Source organism: Anastrepha ludens, chromosome 6 (assembly GCF_028408465.1).
Source record: "Anastrepha ludens isolate Willacy chromosome 6, idAnaLude1.1, whole genome shotgun sequence".
NCBI lineage: Eukaryota > Metazoa > Arthropoda > Insecta > Diptera > Tephritidae > Anastrepha > Anastrepha ludens.
Genome location: NC_071502.1, coordinates 99,343,429 through 99,361,482, shown reverse-complemented (window position 1 = coordinate 99,361,482; position 18,054 = coordinate 99,343,429). Strand labels below are relative to the sequence as shown.

Sequence of the window (18,054 nt, the reverse complement as noted above, 5' to 3'; positions counted from 1 at the left end):
AAACGCTTTTTAAGGACGTAGGCTGGTCAAATACTCATTTTTTATATAGATATTTTTAGGAATTTTTTTTTTAAGAAAATAAAAGGCGATCGTTTGGGTTTTATATATATTTTTATTGACATCAAATAGTATAGATATTGTTTGAAAAAGCCCTTTTTGAAAAAGACCGCCATTTTTTATTTTTCAAAAAAACCTTCCCATTGTCACACATGCCAGAATGACAAGCCTACAGAATAATAATCAGTTTAACTTTTTCGCTTCAGATGTCCTGAAGAGCCAAAATCCTGTTGACAAGCCACCTATCTGTTTTTTACAACGCTTACTTTGGTGCCACCCTACTACAAAAAAATATGTAAAAAAAAATTGTTTTTGTATACTATTTGATGTCAATAATAACATACTAATCAAAGCGATCGCATTTTATTTTCTTAAAAAAAAATTCCAAAAAAATATCTATAAAAAATGAGTAATTGACCGGACTACGTCCTTAAGTCGTTAATTTTTTCATGCACTTATTACTAGAGCTGTGATAGGTATGCAAATGCATGTTGCATGCATATTTTGCATGTTTCGCCCATAAAAGCATATTTCGATTTAAAATGCATGTTTGCATATTTTTTGAGTAATTTTAAGAAATGTAAATCATTCTTCTAACCAAAACATAAAGAAAAACAATTCGCAGCTAAACTTTCGTTTCAAGAAAAGATCTGTAACATTTTATGCGCCCATCTGTTTCAAAATTTTTTTATTTGCTTTCTCCGATGAGGCGACAAATTTGTTTATAAGAATGAAACTCGAAAATTTCCACGAAATGAGTTTGGCGCAATTATTGGTTACTATGATTTCTGAAGAGAGCACAACGACAAGTGCTATGCGTCACTTGTTAGTATGAAATGCATAGTAAAAGCAGTAAGTTCCATCATATTCTTCTCAGTTATTGCATGGTACTTGAAGTAATCGGTTGATTGAAAATTGGGTTAAGATGCCAAATGATAGAAAAGAAACGCCGGGTGAATTTATTGTGCGTATGAAAAACCAATTTCCCAATGTTTTTCGGTCGGACAAATCAGTTTTATTTTGTTCACATTGCAATTGTTTGGTTTCTGCGAAAAAAATATTTCACCTCAAACAGCACATTGATTCAGTGAAACACAAGGATGCTCAAGAAAAAAAACAACATAATTCTGAACGTGAAATGAGCCAATTGTTAATATCAAGTCATCAACAGAAACATGGACCAGATCTTTCGGAATTTAATATGGATTTATGTAAAACTTTAATCGAAGCCAACATCCCATTAAATAAAGTGAATCATCCGAGTGTAGTACAATTCATAGAAAAATTCACTTCACAATCAGTTCCAGATCAAAGTACACTTCGTCGTAATTATGTGCCACATTTGTACGGAAATTCGATTGAAAAATTGCGTTTAAAAGCTGATGGAAAACATATTTGGATTACTCTGGATGAAACAACGGATATTGAAAAAAGATCTTTTGGGGAATTTGTTTTTTGCATATTGGATGATGAAAATGAGCGCGGAAAATCTTATTTGTTGAACGTTAAAGAATTAGACAAATGTAACGCTAACACGATCGCAACACTTTTTACTGTAAGTATGTAAGTCTTTACCTAAACACCGTTTTTTTGCGTTTCTTTTGTATTGAAGGAATTCAATAGGAAAATGTTATGCTCGTTACTACCGATGCTGGTGTATATATGATTTCGGCAATGAAGTCGCTTCAAGTTTTATTCCCAAAAATGCCACACGTTACATGTTTTGCCCATGGATTGCATCGATTGGTAGAATTTATTCGTTCAGAGTTCCATGAAGTAAATTTGTTGATATCAAAAGTAAAGGCTACCTGCGTCAAAGCACGTATTGCTATTTTTATCTATAGCTCAAATTCTTATATTGAAAAAACCATTAAATTCCTTCACAGTCAGCAGCTCGACGACAGCTGTTTAAGCAAGCAAATCCCAACATTCCACTGCCACCCGAACCAATTGCCACTAGATGAGGAACTTGGCTACAAGCATGTGATTACTATGCTGACAAATTTGACGCTTTAAAATCGGTTGTTGATTATGATGCAGATTCGGAATGTATTCGAGATGCAAAAAAAGCGTTTAGAGCGCCCAATATTCGACAAGATTTGGCATTCATAAAAGCTAACTTTATGTTCATCGCAGAAAAGATCAAAATATTAGAATCGAAAGGACTTGAATTGAAAAAGTATATAGAGCTGTATGAAGAAGTTCATTCTATCTTAGGCACAATGACCGACGTCCGTTTTTTGAAGAAGTTCGAAGAAGTGGTATCTCGGAATGTTGGATATAGTTCTTTGCTTGAAATTAATGATATTTTGAATGGAGATTCACGAGCTAGCGCTTCAAATGAATATATAACAGTGAAACAGACACCATGTGAGATAACATTTTTTAAATTTGCTGTTGCTACATCGGTGGAATTAGAACGTTCCTTCTCAACCTATAAGTCAATTTTAACTGAAAAACGGCGGTGTTTCTCGTTCGATAGTCTGAAACAACATCTTGTTTTGACTTGCAACAATGAATTACTATAAGTATCTGGCTAACTGAAATAAAAATGTTTACTAGCCCAGGAGTAAAAACTACCTCTTTTGCATTTTCGGTATTTTTTGAGAGATTTTGGGCTGTTTTTGCATGTTTTCGTGCATATTTTGTCTTTTTTTGCATTTTTTCGTGCATATTCCAAAATTTTAATTCATTTCTGCCTTTTCTTTTGCATGACTATCCCAGCTCTACTTATTACTGACCTAAACTTCACATTTTGTATGTGTGTATATGCATGTGTGTATGGTACATAAGAAAACAAAATCATTTAAACTTTCTTAAAAAAAATTTCATTAAAAATTAAAAGTTTTCTTAAACTTTTATTAAAAAATAAACCATAAACCAGTAACATTTTTTGTTTGGAACTAATTTTTTTTAATTTTTTATTTTATTAAATTTTCCAGATTTATGCTCATTCAAGAATAACTAAAAAAACAAAATTTTTTTTTTTTCAAAATAAAATTTACACAAAAAATTTTTTTTTTTTTCAAAATAAAATTAAAAAAATTCTGCACTAAAGTGGAGGTATACTGAGCCGTAAAACCCGTTCGGTAAATTGCTGAAATGTTAAAAAAAATTATGGCATACAGGTAGTTTAGATTAGACCGGCTGCTCCTAAAAATATTTCACTCGATGGCCACTGAGGAGCCAGTTGCCCACAACTAGTAGAAGTTCCATGATTGTAGGCTTATATTATACCTATTTGTATTTTTAACTATACCTCACTTATATAAGTATTTTAGCACATGTATAAATAATTTGCAAATTTTCACCATTTTATTTACTGTACTTGGATTGTAGTTTATAAGTAATAAAAACCATTGAAACGCTTTATATTTTTCTGCCTCTAAAATTTGTGGCTTTAACTGCAGTTGTGCTTTTGGCACCTTATGTAAAAATCTAAATTTATTAGATTGAGGTAAAATGAGTGTAAATTTATAAAAACAAAAAAATCAAATAGTTTATGTACTGAGCTGTTTCGAAGAAGTTAAAGAGAAATGAAGATTTAGAAAATTTCATTATCATTCTATCATAAGATGTTATTATTTAAGAAGAAAAATCAGCAATAAATTTTAGGAAATTGCTAAATGAGATAAATCTATCAGAAACTTACGTAACTCACATTCCAATAATTTTAAGGATTCCTAGTTTTTCTACTGAAAAAAGATGCTTCAAAATTGAAAAAAGCAAAATTCGCACTTCACTTTTTATCATTAACATTTCTAGTATTGTCACACATCCTCCGCTATGCCTGAAGTACATGAAATCGAAGTCTATCCACAGGCGCTACCACGGAAATCGGTGAGTTACAGACTCATACTTGAATAAATACGAAAAAACCTCATTTATTTATGGAGTTAAAACAATAAAACCATGTTTAAAGCTGGCTCATAACCTTTTTTAGCAATAAAACAAATTTTTAAAAATTATTGTAGAGAAAAAAATTGCGAAGAATTAAAAACAATAAAAAGTAAAAACAAAAAAATTAACACAAACTTAATTGAAGGTAATTTGATTTGATAATTTGCGAAATATTAAAAACAAACAAAAACACAAAAAAAGAAAGAAAGAAGAAGAAAAAAAAAAGAAAAATAATAATTAAGGTGCGCTTCCCAAGGCGCAATCATTAAAGGGACTTAGAAGGCAAGACCATTGGTTGATGGTCGGTATCATTACAGGACACAACCCATAGGGTCCGCATATGAATCATTGAGGACCCAATGTGCCTGTCATGCTTGTTTTAGGAGCCAACAAATCTCCTGGTGCTCCTTGGCTCGACCTTTTCAAATTTCAAATTTCAATCATTAAAGGTGGTGGCACTAGACAAACAACAACGTTGTGTACGTTTGATTGTCAAAGCAAAGTATTGGAAACTAGACAAAAAGTAATGAGTTCTGCTGGTTTGATTCTGAGCTGACAGCCACATGGAGACGGGGTAAGAAAAAAAAACTAATCAGCTGATTTACCAACACCACCTTTAGTAGATTCGCCTTGGTTCTTACCTAACCCTTTTTTACTGAAACAAAAATTGTTGTTACCATTTAAATTATCAAATTAAAGTTTTCGATATAGCAGGCATAAGACTCCAAAAATCGTATGTAAGTTTGTAAGAATTTCGTAACACACCAAGAATTTGAATAGTGACGTTTGCTGAATTCAACACACTCGATCTGGTAATGTACGAGTATAGAAATGTGTATGGATATAGAACCGAAATTTCAAAAAACTATATATTTATCCTTTTCCTATTTATTTACTTTGCATATTGGAGAATATTTTCAACAAACCCTCAATGAGAAGAGCATAAAAACATACATTTTATTTAATTTTTTTTACTTCTTCTTTCTGATTTTCTTATAAATTTTCCCAAAACAGACAAACATTTGAAGGTGCAAAACCTATTACACTTTAGCTGAAGCAAAAGATGCAGAAAATCGTGGTCACCCCATTGGGTTACTGCTGAAATTCTTAAAGGGGAAACCGGTTTAGGAGGCCAACATTTTGGGGGTTTTCGGGAATTTTTTGAACAAAGAAGGAATAATCAGAAATTGTTGAAGTTTAGAGAATATTTTATTTTTATTTTTAGGTACACTTTTAAATTTTTTTAAGCTATTTCCGCGGGAGATAGTGGCGTTAAAGCGTGCTGTCCATGGACAATCGCCATCCGAGTGTCTTGCTGGTGGGAATTCCTGAAGTTGCAATTTTTCTCTGAAATCAACGATTTATGCAATAAAAAAATCGATTTTTTTATCGATCTAAACCGGTTTTCTCCCTTAATAATCAATAATATTTGACTCTTGTGAACTAGACAGCCAAAGTATGCAAACAGACAAGAAATGGCGGGCGTAATGGTTAAAATAAAAATTTCCATTACTCAAAATCACATTTTTATTTAGCAAAAAAATATTCAAAAACAAAATTGGATGACTAATTTTGCGGCCTATTGTATGAATAAAATACTAACATCATGAAGGAAACAAATTATAAAAAATTAGTGACAGTTTTTAGCAATTTTAAACTAACAGTTTATTATACTAAAATTTTATGAGCTATAAAACTGCATGCGAAAAATCTTTCAAGAAATTATAATAAATATAAAATGATATAAAAACCTTGAAGTTGGCATGAACATTTTGTGGAATTTTTCTAATTTCTATGTGCAATTTGAAAATTTATTTTATATAGCTTTTATTAGGCAATGAGCTAAACGTTAAACGAAAATTCGCAAAAAGAAAAGAAAAAATTAAAAATATTCTTAAGGGTCTCTTATCAGTCGGCTTGAAAAAATCGATTTTTTTACTGCAATCGATAGATGTATAATAGGAGAATACGCCCTCAGAATTTTATAGCGGAATTCAAAGTTATTTCGGAGTTACAGGCTTGTGTACCGTGCCTCGTGTGAGTATACTATCTACCTTCTGAAAACTTTGAAACACCTTTTCTAAAAACCATGTTTTTGAAAATGGCGTGTAAGATTTAAAAAAAAACGACGAAAGTTATCGTTCAAACCGATAATCTATATAAAGATAATTAAAATGCGCAACTAAGTAACTATCAAAATACAAATAAAAATTATTTTTTTTATGTTATTTAAAATAGCGAAAAAAATCACTTTTTTCAATAATTATTTGTTTTTTTCCTATTTTTATACAAGAGTAGTCTATTATATGTGGAAAAGCCTTCTGAATAAGACAATATTTTCTTTTGTGTTTCAGGTGAAAACTACGAGCGCAATCTTACACGCCGTTTTACTAGCGCGCAACGAGAAGCTGTGCGAGATCCCTCATATGTCCGCCGTTTTGTTTTTTTATTTATGTCAAAAAATTGTTTATTACTCTTCAATCATGCCTTCAAATAAATGCAAAAGATTATTCTTGTGTATCGCTTTTTTCGCCTCGAAAAAAAAATTGAGAAAAAACACCTTTTTTTGAAGCCACTGATAAGAGGCCCCCCTTAACTGGTGAATAAGTTGATGAGCTGTCGTTTTGTCGCAGAATGTAAGAGGGATCTACTATTCACTTTTGCACTTATCGTAAGCAAATCTATTTAAATATAATTTATTTTTTCAATTTTCACAATAAGCAGAATCGGAGCCCTTGGACAATCAAATAACTAAAAGCAACCACCAAATGCGTGCAATTGTTGATTTTATTCCAGCACTACTACCACCTATTCAATATGCCTTGGTTGCGTGTGTGCATGAATATGTTGCTAGAATCATGTTTTTTCTCACAGCATACCACAGTTAAAATTGTTGCTTGAAAGAATGGATGAAAAGAGAGACCATGTTGCCCAACAATGAGATGTGCAATATGTATATAATAAGTTTTAGAACCATGTGCTTCTGATGTTGCAAAATAATGTTGCTAGCGACATGTTTTTTCTCACAGCAGTGGTACGTAAAATTGTTGCATAAAATAATGTTGAAAAGAGAGACTATGTCGCTCAACAATGAGATCTGCAATATGTACATACATATTATATAATAAGTTTTAGAACCATGCGTTTCTGATGTTGCAAAAGAATGTTGCTAGCAACATTTTTTCTTAATGCAAGTACGGAACATTTTTTAATGTTTCGGCACACGTGATCTAGCAAATTTCCTGCTGTAAATAAAATTTAGCAGAAAATAAACAGCTATATGTATGAAATTTAGCAACCAAGGTGTAGAAACAAATAATTACAAATAAAAATGCACCGTGAAAGAATTTTTTTATATATAAATTAAGTTCCCTATATTAGATATGCATATGTGCCTAGTGTATTGAATGATTGTAAGCAAAATATTACATTTTAAGCGCATGTCTTTATTATACAATAGTTTTTTATTTCTTTTAGTTTTTTTTTCTTCATATTTTTACTTTTTTAATTGACTACCCTACTAAGCACCGCTCGTGAACATCGCTCACTCCACTACACAAAAAAATGCTCAGTACATAAGAAAGGCATAGTTAGTATATAATAAATCATAAAAAAAATATCTGTACGATTTTTTTTTTAATTCTTTGTATGTATGTATGTATGTATGTATTTAGTTGTTTATGCATATGTATGTAGGTATGTACACATATTTAGTTAACTATTTTTGTATAGTACAGCTGAACGAATGTTTTCAAATCTGCATTTTAGATATTATTCTGCACATATTTCGCTGTCTTATACGCTAATATTTTATTGATTTTATTTTAACTGTAGTTTAAGTAACACATATTTGCTGTTCTAAATTACTTCACATACGATTTCTTTATTCACTTAATAAATGACTAGTCAATAGTCATTATGACTTTAGCGTTTGTGTGTATCTCGGAACACTCAATTGCTCGCTTAGCTCTCTACTACTAATGTTTAACTGTACTTTTGTATGCTTAAACAATTAAATAACTATATATTTTATTTGTAGGTTCGCATAAGTATGTTTGCATGTGTGTATATTAATTTTAAATACTACTGTCTGAGGAAGACATTTGCAGATTTTTAGTGGAGCTTTTCCTATTTTTACAACATACGCTTTCAAATATACAAACAAACAAAAACAAAAACAAATATGTATTCAGGGGGGAACTCAGTTTAGACTTATCAACAAATCGACTTTTTTTATTGCATAAATTGTTAGTATAACTACTCAAGAATATGTGGTAGAAATTTTAAAGCGAAATTCGCATTATTCCCGATTCTATGAGCACTTAAGTGACGGCCCTTCGGTTCCGCACCGTAGCGCGCGTTAGTTAGAACTACTAAAACTACGTTTTTTCAACTGGTGGGCACTCTAGCTCAAAAAGTTATCGACCAATCGTTATACATTTTTTTGGAGTAATCTTTATTCAATCCTTATTCATATGAACCTAATTCTGGGATTATATTATATTATCATTAAAAATATATTTTTTTAAGCAAAATAGATGAAAAAATATGGTATGAAAAAGTTACATGGTGTTCAAGCGCCTCAAAGATATGCAATTTTCAATATTATTTTAACACAATTAGGTTCATATTCTTAGGAAACATGTTGTTAACGAAAAAAAAATTGTTGTTGATTACGGAGAAAAATTGCAACTTCAGGAATGCCCACCAGCAAGATACTCGGATGGCGATCGTCCATGGGCAACACGCTCTAACGCCACTATTTGATGCGGAAATGGCTTGAAAGAATTTTAAAGTGTACTTAAAAATATGAGTAAAATACCCTCCAAGTTTAAACAATTTCTGATTATTCCTTTCTTGTTCAAAAAAATTCACGGTTTCCCCCCTTCACTTGATTTAGTAAGCAGGCAACTGCCAAAATTGTTATTGGATTACAAAGAAAGATTAAAAATTCATTAAACACTAATATTTTACAAATTTTAAGGGGCTTACATAGAAGATCGATTTTTTTTCTTTTTTTTTATTGCTTTTGGAAGGTATCACTTCCGTTTATTTTATTGAAAACTGTTGAGATAATGAATGAATTGCCGCAATCATTCCGAAGAGCCTCCAGCGACAGTCGTTTTTTCACAAAAAAAAAGTCTTTCTAAAACCAGATAGTCACAAAGTATGCACTCTGCTCAGCATGCGGAGAGACCACCTTGGCTCCGTGGCACCACAAGATCTATGAACGCAGATTTCTTCGGAGGTCGGGTAGATTTAAAGAGAATTAAAAAGGGAACCGAGTGTAATACAATGGACTTAATATTGTCTGCGGCCGCTGTAGGCGAATGGGTTGATGCGTGACTACCATTCGGAATTCACAGAGAGAACGTAGGTTCGAATCTCGGTGAAACACCAAATTAAGAAAAACATTTTTCTAATAGCGGTCGCCCCTCGCCAGGCAATGGCAAACCTCCGAGTGCATTTCTGCCATGAAAAAGCTTCTCATAAAAAGATCTGCAGTTCGGAGTATGCTCGAAACTGTAGGTCCCTCCATTTGTGGAACAACATCGAAACGCACACCACAAATAGGAGGAGGAGCTTGGCCTAACACCCAAAAAGGGTGTACGCGCCAATTATATATATATATAATGTAGAACTAGAGAGACTTTAGGCTCATTTGACTGATTCATAAGCCTAATCGTAATGGGAAAGTGCAGTCGATACCCCCAAATGAATGCTCTGGAATTAGCGGTGTGCTAGAAGACAAGTAAAAACATAAAAAAACAGATGCAAGGATATACCCAATATAGAAAAGTCAGTAGTATTATTGCCTATTTGGAGGTCTGGTTGCCAGTTCACGCTAGATGAAGCATGTGCGAGTAGATTCTCAAATTCACTGGATAATGGATGAATGCTAAGGGGTGTAAAAGGCCTACAACAAACGGGAATTCAATTTCTGCTTTAACAGGCTACTTCATTTTCTTCACGGTGCGCTATTTTTATAACGCTTTCTGGCCGATAGTCACTCGTTCGAATACTAATTGAATGCCACACACATTCAAGTGTCAGAAACATTCTTAATCGACCTGCAAATGTCTGCCCAAATACCAATATGCGTAACCCATACATTCATACATTCGTTAAAGTTATCGTTTAGTCTTAAAAAGTCTTAAAATGTTTTTTCCTCGTCTATACACTTAAATATAAATTACGTTCCTTAAAACCTAATATACTTTTTAGCTTTTAGCGCTTATCGTTTATCGTTTAACATTTAGCACTTAACTTAGCAGACAATAACAAAAAAAAAACGAAAAACGAGCAATAAAAATCTAAAATCTATAAAATAAAAATTAAAGGAAAACAAACTAAATGTTGCACAGCAAAAATTATTTACAGTGATGTGTGTAGCATCGAAATGTATGTGTGTATATGTGTATGTGTGTATGTGTGTTTTGATGAGTTGCATTGCCGCGCAGCACCAGACAAACGACGAAAGTTCCAATATTCAACGCTTTTCAACAATCAATTGGCTCCTGCTGCACCGCTATTTGGCGTTTGATGTTGTTTTTGTTGCTGTTGTTGTGCTCGTGCCTCACTGGCTGTGCGCAGTTAAACGTCAGTCACTTGGTGACTAGCGGTGGATACTTGCAGCACCAATGGCGCAGAATTGCGGCGCACAATATTCGCAACAGCCGCCGTATTGTTGTTGCCGCTGCGCGTATGCCCACACCCATGCTGACAGCTGCTGCAGCTACTGCTGCTGTTTAAGTTATTGCTTTGTTGTTGATGGCAACAATTGTTATCACCCTGTATGTTGTTGCTACAATTACAATGACTATGACTACCACTACTAGCCAAATTACAATTATGAGCGTGTGTGTGCGAATGCGTGTGTTGGTGCTGCGCATGCGCCACCGCCGCCACCGCTGCCACCGACGCCGACGCTGACGCGGACGTGGCTGACAGCTGTGTTTGCGTTTGCTGCGCTGCACTATTTGGGGCATTAAGGGCATTCGAATATGTTTGATGTTGTTGTTGTTGCTGTTGCTGTTGCTGTGCCGGCGATGACTGCTGTGCCGCCGAGAATGGTGGTGCTAGCGCAACTACAATGACTTCCACATCGTTTTCGCCGCCCATCGTATCGATATTGGGCGGCACGTGTTGCGGACTTGGCGTCGTGTGTATTTGATCACCCACCACAAAACCATAAAACTTCAGCACGTCCAGCTTGCACATGGGGCACGTGCGGTGCTCAATTAGCCACGGATCGATGCAGTTCTTGTGAAATTCGTGCCTAAGTGGAAGTAGTTGGAGAGAAATTGTAAAAATGTAAAGAAAATATCAGTTGACTAAAAACTGTAATTTGTAGCAAAATCTCATTTCTACTCACTTGCAGGGTAATACTCGTATGCAATCGGATGGTTTGTAGGCCTCAATGCAAATGGCGCAACAATCGCTGTCCATATCTTTTTCGTCGCTGCTCTTGCCCGTTTTTGTGGGTATTTTCATGATCGCCTTTTTCGTGACCGAACACAATTGACGCTGCGGAAAAAGGAATTTATATAAATAAGAATTATTTAAATGCAACTTCGATATTAAACACAAGAAAGGAAGGTGTGAGCTGAAATCAAAATTGACGTAGTTCTAAAATAAAATTAAACTGTGCGACATAAGGAGAAAAATAAAAATAAAAATACAAACGGTTTTGATATGGCAATTTTAAAAGATTAAGAGCTGTAGAGCATCGGAAACCTCACCGTTTGGGCACTAAACGTCACATTTTTTTTACAACGTAAATGAAAAAATATAAAAAAGGCTATGAGAGAGAAAGAGCTGTAGAATGTTGGACAACCCACCGTTGTGTCACTAAGCGTTACAATATTTTTTACAACGCAAAGAAATCATAATAATTTGATTTCAAGCCGATCTGACTTATTTAAAAAAAATCGCATAAAACTATCAGGTCAGTCCATAAGTTCGTGCGTTTTTTAAAGGTGGTTTTAAAATTAATAAAAAAGATGTTTAAAGTATTTATTAATCAGTAATATATTTTCCCTCATTATTTGCAATGGCTTCCCAACGCTTAGGCAAATTTTTAATTCCCTGCTCAAAAAATTGTTTATCCTTGGAGCCAAAATACGCTTCGATAACCCTTTTTTAGCTTCTTTTGAGGAGTAGTTCTTGTTACTCATATGGGATTAAAGCCCACGGAAAAGGTGATAATCACAAGGTCCGAGCTCGTTCAGCTTGCCTAATGTTTGCCTTGCGGTATGAGGTCTTGCGTTGTCGTGGTGGGGCAACAAAACTTTGCGTCTATTCACTAAAGACGGTCGATTTTTGTTAAGCTCCTCATTCAGGTTTGATAGCTGATAAGAATAATAATCAGCAGTTATCGTCTGGTTTTGTTCCAGAAGTTCATAATAAGAAATACCGGCCATATCCCACCAAATAGACAGGAGAATCTCCTTGGGCTGAAGACCATCTCTAGAGGTCGGTTCTGGTGTTTCATCTTTATCTAACCATTGGCGTTTGCGAACAGGATAATTGTAGAGGACCCATTTTTATCCAGTACGATACGGTTCAAAAAACTTTCATTTTCAAGCCGTTGCAGCAGCTGAGAACACACATTCGCTCTCTGCTGAAGGTTGGCGACGGAAAGTCTATGCAGAACCCATTTTCCTAGCTTTGAAACCTTTCCCAACTGAACCAGGTGCCTGTGAGATGTGCCATGCGATGAATTTAACCTCTGAGCTATCATATCGACTATCAAATTTGGTTCAGCTGCCACGAATTCGAACAAGGCGTCGGAGTTAAAGACTTCAGGACGACCAACGCGCGGGGCATCCTCCACGTCGCAGTTACCCCTTCGGCATTTTGAAAACCTCTTTTGCGCAGTCCTAACACTCACGGTATCGTCTACGTGAACAGTGTTTATTTCTGCAGCAGCAGTTCTTGCATTTTTACCACTTTTATAAAAAAATACAAAATATGCCTCTTATACGCGTTCGAAGATTCCATTTTATTTAACAACAGGTGCTTCTATCCGCGATTAAAATCTCTTGTTGAATGCACACTGTATCAAAGAAAATATAAATAGTTCCGTTACATTCCGCGAATAATTTGTTGTATGCAAAAATCATACAAAAGTGAAATTATGGGTAAAATACGCACGAACTTATGGACTGACCGATACTTTTGCCATTAATATTGTCTTTGAGAGTTTATAATGAAATTTAATGCCTCATATTTTTGTGAAACATTTTATTTTTATTTTTTACCCGTGTTTGTCATTTTGACCCGTAAATTGACCGTAAATCTGAAAAATATTAAGTTTGTAGGGTCGATACGGGTTAAAATTCTTTACAAAAATAATCCTTAGAAAATTTTAGTAGAGGTGCTCTCAAACAAAAACAGTGTGCGATAACAGATAAAGGGTGATCAGATTGAAGGCACTTTTTTCAATAGGGGTTTTTATGAAAGATCGTGCGTTACTACTGCCAAACTAAATACATAATTTTTTCAGTAATCATTGACACTGCATCAAGGACAAGCTTCCACCTCAAAAACGTTTACAAATCGTATAATTCTATTACGAAAATCGACGCTCTGCGATCTTCCGCGTGCGCACAGGCCAACTTAGCGATGTTCAGCGATGAGGCCCATTTTTGGGTTAATGGCTACGTCAATAAGCAAAATGGAGCAATCATTGGCTCATTTTTCTTCAAAGACGAAGCTGGCACTAATGTAACAGTGAATGGCGAACGATATCGCGCCATGATGAATAACTTTTTGATACCGGAAATTGAAGTCCGTGATCTCCACAACATTTGATTCCAACAAGACGCTAGCAAGGTGCTACTTGCCATACAGCCCATACTTGAAATAATGGATTTACTGCGTCGTCGTTGCGTTGAGCAATTTAACTCTCGTCTCGAACGAGAGGTGGGTTGACCACGAAGATCGTGTGATATTACACCTTTCGCCTATATTTATTTGTGGGATATGTAAAGTTTAAATGCTTTGTGGATAAGCGAGCTTCGATTGAGGTATTGTAAGCCAATATTACTAAAGTTGTTCACGAGATACCGACCGAAGTCCTCCAGTGAGTCATTCAAAATTAACGTTCACGGATGGCCGAATTACGACACAGTTGCGAGCAACATTTGAAAGTGATTATCGTTAAAAAGTAAATGTCATTAATACAGGGTCCGCCATATAACTTTACGGAATTAAAAATGCTATAAAAAAGAAACTACTCAATATTTTCCAAACTGTTTTTTTTTTTTATTTTGAAGTACAATCCTTCCGGTAATGATGGAACACAACTTCATTCATATGGCTGCCTCGGCTAGCCACCAAGGTCTTTACGCAAAATTCGTCTCAATGATGTCTCCGAAATGTCCAATTGTTGAGAACGACGGTGAACTGATGTTCCTGGTGATTCACGAACACTCTCGGCCACAGCAGCAAATTTTCGGGTGTACGCACGGTTTTTGGTCGGTCACGCGGTCTTACTTTTTTCGCAAAGTAATGCACATACTCTTCATTCGGTGCTTTTCTTCTTCCCATTGTCGTACGTAATTTTCGTACTCATTCTGCAACATTACCATGATTTTCAAAGTAATGTCGCAATATTTCCCAGCGTTCTTTGAGCGTATACACAACCATTTTCATTCAGCGGAAGAACTAATTTTCTGTCAAATCAGATGTCAGCTAAGTGTTACCATTCTTCAAATAATACCTAGTTCAAATCCGTAACGATAGATGGCGGGCCCTATAGTTCTACACAAATATAATAAAGATTGCCCAATCAATTTGATTTTTTTTTAATTCAAATTGCGATACCTTTAAATTGATCACCCTTTACAAGTAATTTATTTCCAGCACTATTGAACCTATTATACTCACCATGTTCTAATATTATAATACTATAAATATGTAAAAATGTATTTAATACTTAAAAAAAAAGTGTGACCTTCAAGGACCAAATAGCAGTTAGTTCCATGTTCTACAGCTTTTCCTCTCTCCTAATTGCCATTTCACATGCTTGCCTCTGCTTGGCTGCTAAACCCTATTATCATATTACTTATTCGAGAATACGAAAAACCGATAAACTGCAGCTTAATAAACCGCAAATATTTTAACTTTTCAGAGCACTTACCGATTGCTGGTCCTTTGTTTGCAGATATCTAAAGCGTTGTATGTAGTAGAATAGCAGCCAGACCAGCGAAATGACCATTAGCACGATGAAAGAGATGGACACGAAGAGCACTGAGGTTCTACGAAGTACATGCAATAAAATTTGTAAAAAAATGGTATACAAAATTTTTGGTATTTAAGCGCATAAAATTCCTTTTGTTATATAAAATTCTTAAAAATTTAAGAATAAATATTTGAAGAAAATTTAGTGAGAAACAAATTAGAAGGCAACATATTTACAGAATTACATAAGTAAATAAAATTGAGGTATTTTTGTAGTAAACTGTGATAATCAAGGCTTGAGCCTCGTAAAGCCATAACGAAGATATTTAAGTATATTTATAAGTAATTAACATCTTAAATAAAAACAACATTCAAAGCTTAAAACTGTGTTAATATGTAAAATAAAAATGTATGGAATTACATATAGGTATATAATTGCGATTTTAAGGTAAAATATTTTTGGAAAAAATTTTGTGATTTCAAAAATTCACGTTTTCAAATTATAATAATAGTTTTTAAATATATTTTTACTCCCGCATATTTCTTTGCAAATATTTTAACGCAACTAATTTTATTTATTATCATTCTTTTTTTATTTTTTTTTTTTTTTTTGTTCTTGCTATAAGAAACGACAAACTGCCTGCTACGTTTTTTACTAGTAAATTTCTGCAAAAATTCGTTTCTGTGAATTTTTATCCAAAATGCAAGGAAAATAAGCCGAAAAATATACGAGAATTTATTTACTTAGCCGTACAGGCCTCTCTTAAGCGCAAAAAATAACGTCACCGAAAAATTGACTGACGCTTTGCTTATGCAGATTTTAAGTCTTGAGCGACACTCTACATTAAAATTAGGCAAAAAAAAAGAGAAAAAAAGTCGTGAAAAAACTGATCAAAAATCGAAATGTAATCTCTATTGCATTAGCTCATTTTTTTCTGTTTTTTTTGTTGTTTGAAAAAAAAAAAATATATGCAAACATTTTTTGCGCGCACTGTATTCATATATTTTTTGTGATTTCTTATTATTATTCAATATTACGAGTATTTTCAACTTCAAACAATGCATGAACTCGGATATGTTGTAGAACTGTATATCGCATCGCACTACTACATAACTAATACATTGTTTTGTATTTATGTATGTATGTAACTTTGTGAACAACTTTTGCAACTCAACAAACGAGAACAATACTACGAACTTACTTTTTTATGATCTACAACATATCCGAATTTCATCCAAAATGCAGGCGGCTACCCTGTACGATTTTCTTGTAGTATCTAAAAATAGCGTAAGGAAAATGCAAATATATACATAGATATATCGGAATAATACATTTCAAAGGAAGAAAGAGACACTGTTAGGAGTTCGATTTGTGGTATCAATAACAATTTTTTGTTTTTTTTTTTGTAAGTATAACTTTGTTTTGTTGAAAAAGTATTTATAAAAACTTAATTTCATACATAGATAGAAGATATTTGATGTGATTATATTTGTATACATTCTTTAAAGTATACCAATTACAACAATTTCTAAAACAATAACAACAACTAAACCTCCCAGTGAAAGGAACAGTAAGTAAGGCCTTGTTTGACAAGGTCATTGTTATGCTGTTTCTCTTATAAACTAAGACTGATCTCACCGCCATCACAATCAAAATGCTATAGATGGAGCAGGACAAGAAAACCTTTGGGGTAGAAGAGACACTTCGTCATATTTTTTCGCGTATAGTAGGTTTAAAATGCCTATTGCATCATCAAAGTTATGGTCGCACCAGTGGTATGTCTTGGGACCTAAAAACTCCCCTTCGCTTGGAATCGTCGCCCCTCTGGAACCGCTTGCGCATTACTTCAGAGTGGCGTTCCATATTTTTCATCACAAAGGTCTACTAGGTGTATATGTACCTATGAAGTGAGACTTTAAGCTATTAGTCCATAGATGTCGCTAGGAGTATTTTTAAACTTTCCCAAATGTCTTGTTTTTTTCGTCTGTTATCTGTAAGCAATTTTCAGTTCATTGTCGAACTTCGTGCCTTCAAACTACGATTTGCGCACATCGAAAAACCACTTGTGAAATGCTGCTCTCCCGGTTCAAAAGGAAGTCTTTTTTGCATCGAATCGTTACGGGTGATGAAAAATGGGTGTATTTCTCCAATCACAAGCGTAAACGATCGTATGGTCCGCCCGGCCACAAGCCAAAAGCAACGGCCAAACCAAATCGCTTCGGCCGCAAGGCAATGCTGTGTGATTTCTGGGATCTGCGTGGTATGATTTGGTACGATCTATTAAAACCAGGTGAAACTGTTGCCGAATATGCCGATCGGCGTCACAAAGTAATTTTTCTTGATGATTTTCTTGATGACAATGCACCGTCACATCGAACAAGAGCGACCCGGGAATTGGTGGAGACGTACGATTGGGAACCGCTGGTGCATGCGGCTTACTCACCAGACTTGGCGCCTTCCGGTTATCATTTGTTTGCATCGATGGTCCACGCACTTTCCGAGGAGCGCTTCAACTCTCACGAAGAAGCCAAAAAAATGCTCGATGATTGGTTTGCGAATTGCCTGCGAAATGGGAAAAATGTATCGCTAGCGATGGCTATTGTTTTGAAGATTAAATTTGTAACCATTTTTTGTTAATAAACGTTGGAAATTAAAAAAAGTCGCAATTCATAAGTATATTCTTAAGTGTCGGCGCACAGGTCCGTTTTTTCATCCGGAGTATATTTTCCGCGAACCCACTAACGATTTCCCACTTTCCATCGTTGCTTAGCATCGTGTCGATTGCATCTTCGGTGGTTATATGACCGACTGCATTCGTATGCATTGGAAAAAGGTGTTTTCAACGTCATCTTCAATACGACTGCACGACACCTTATACTTGTGCATGCAGAGAATTCGTTTTTCCCTGT

General features: G+C 34.6%; 1 protein-coding gene across 6 annotated transcripts in view; it reads right to left on the bottom strand.

Moving 5' to 3' along the window:
• Positions 1–18,054, bottom strand: part of LOC128868542 (E3 ubiquitin-protein ligase goliath) — a 256,846-nt gene that overhangs the window by 11,196 nt on the left and 227,596 nt on the right. For all 6 annotated transcript variants that reach the window (XM_054110751.1, XM_054110750.1, XM_054110754.1 and 3 more), the window contains 3 exons: positions 15,104–15,221; positions 11,333–11,484; positions 11,140–11,236 (listed from right to left, as the gene is read on the bottom strand). In XM_054110751.1, coding sequence (XP_053966726.1) covers positions 11,140–11,236; positions 11,333–11,484; positions 15,104–15,221 — 367 coding nt within the window. The remainder of the gene's footprint in view (positions 1–11,139; positions 11,237–11,332; positions 11,485–15,103; positions 15,222–18,054) is intronic.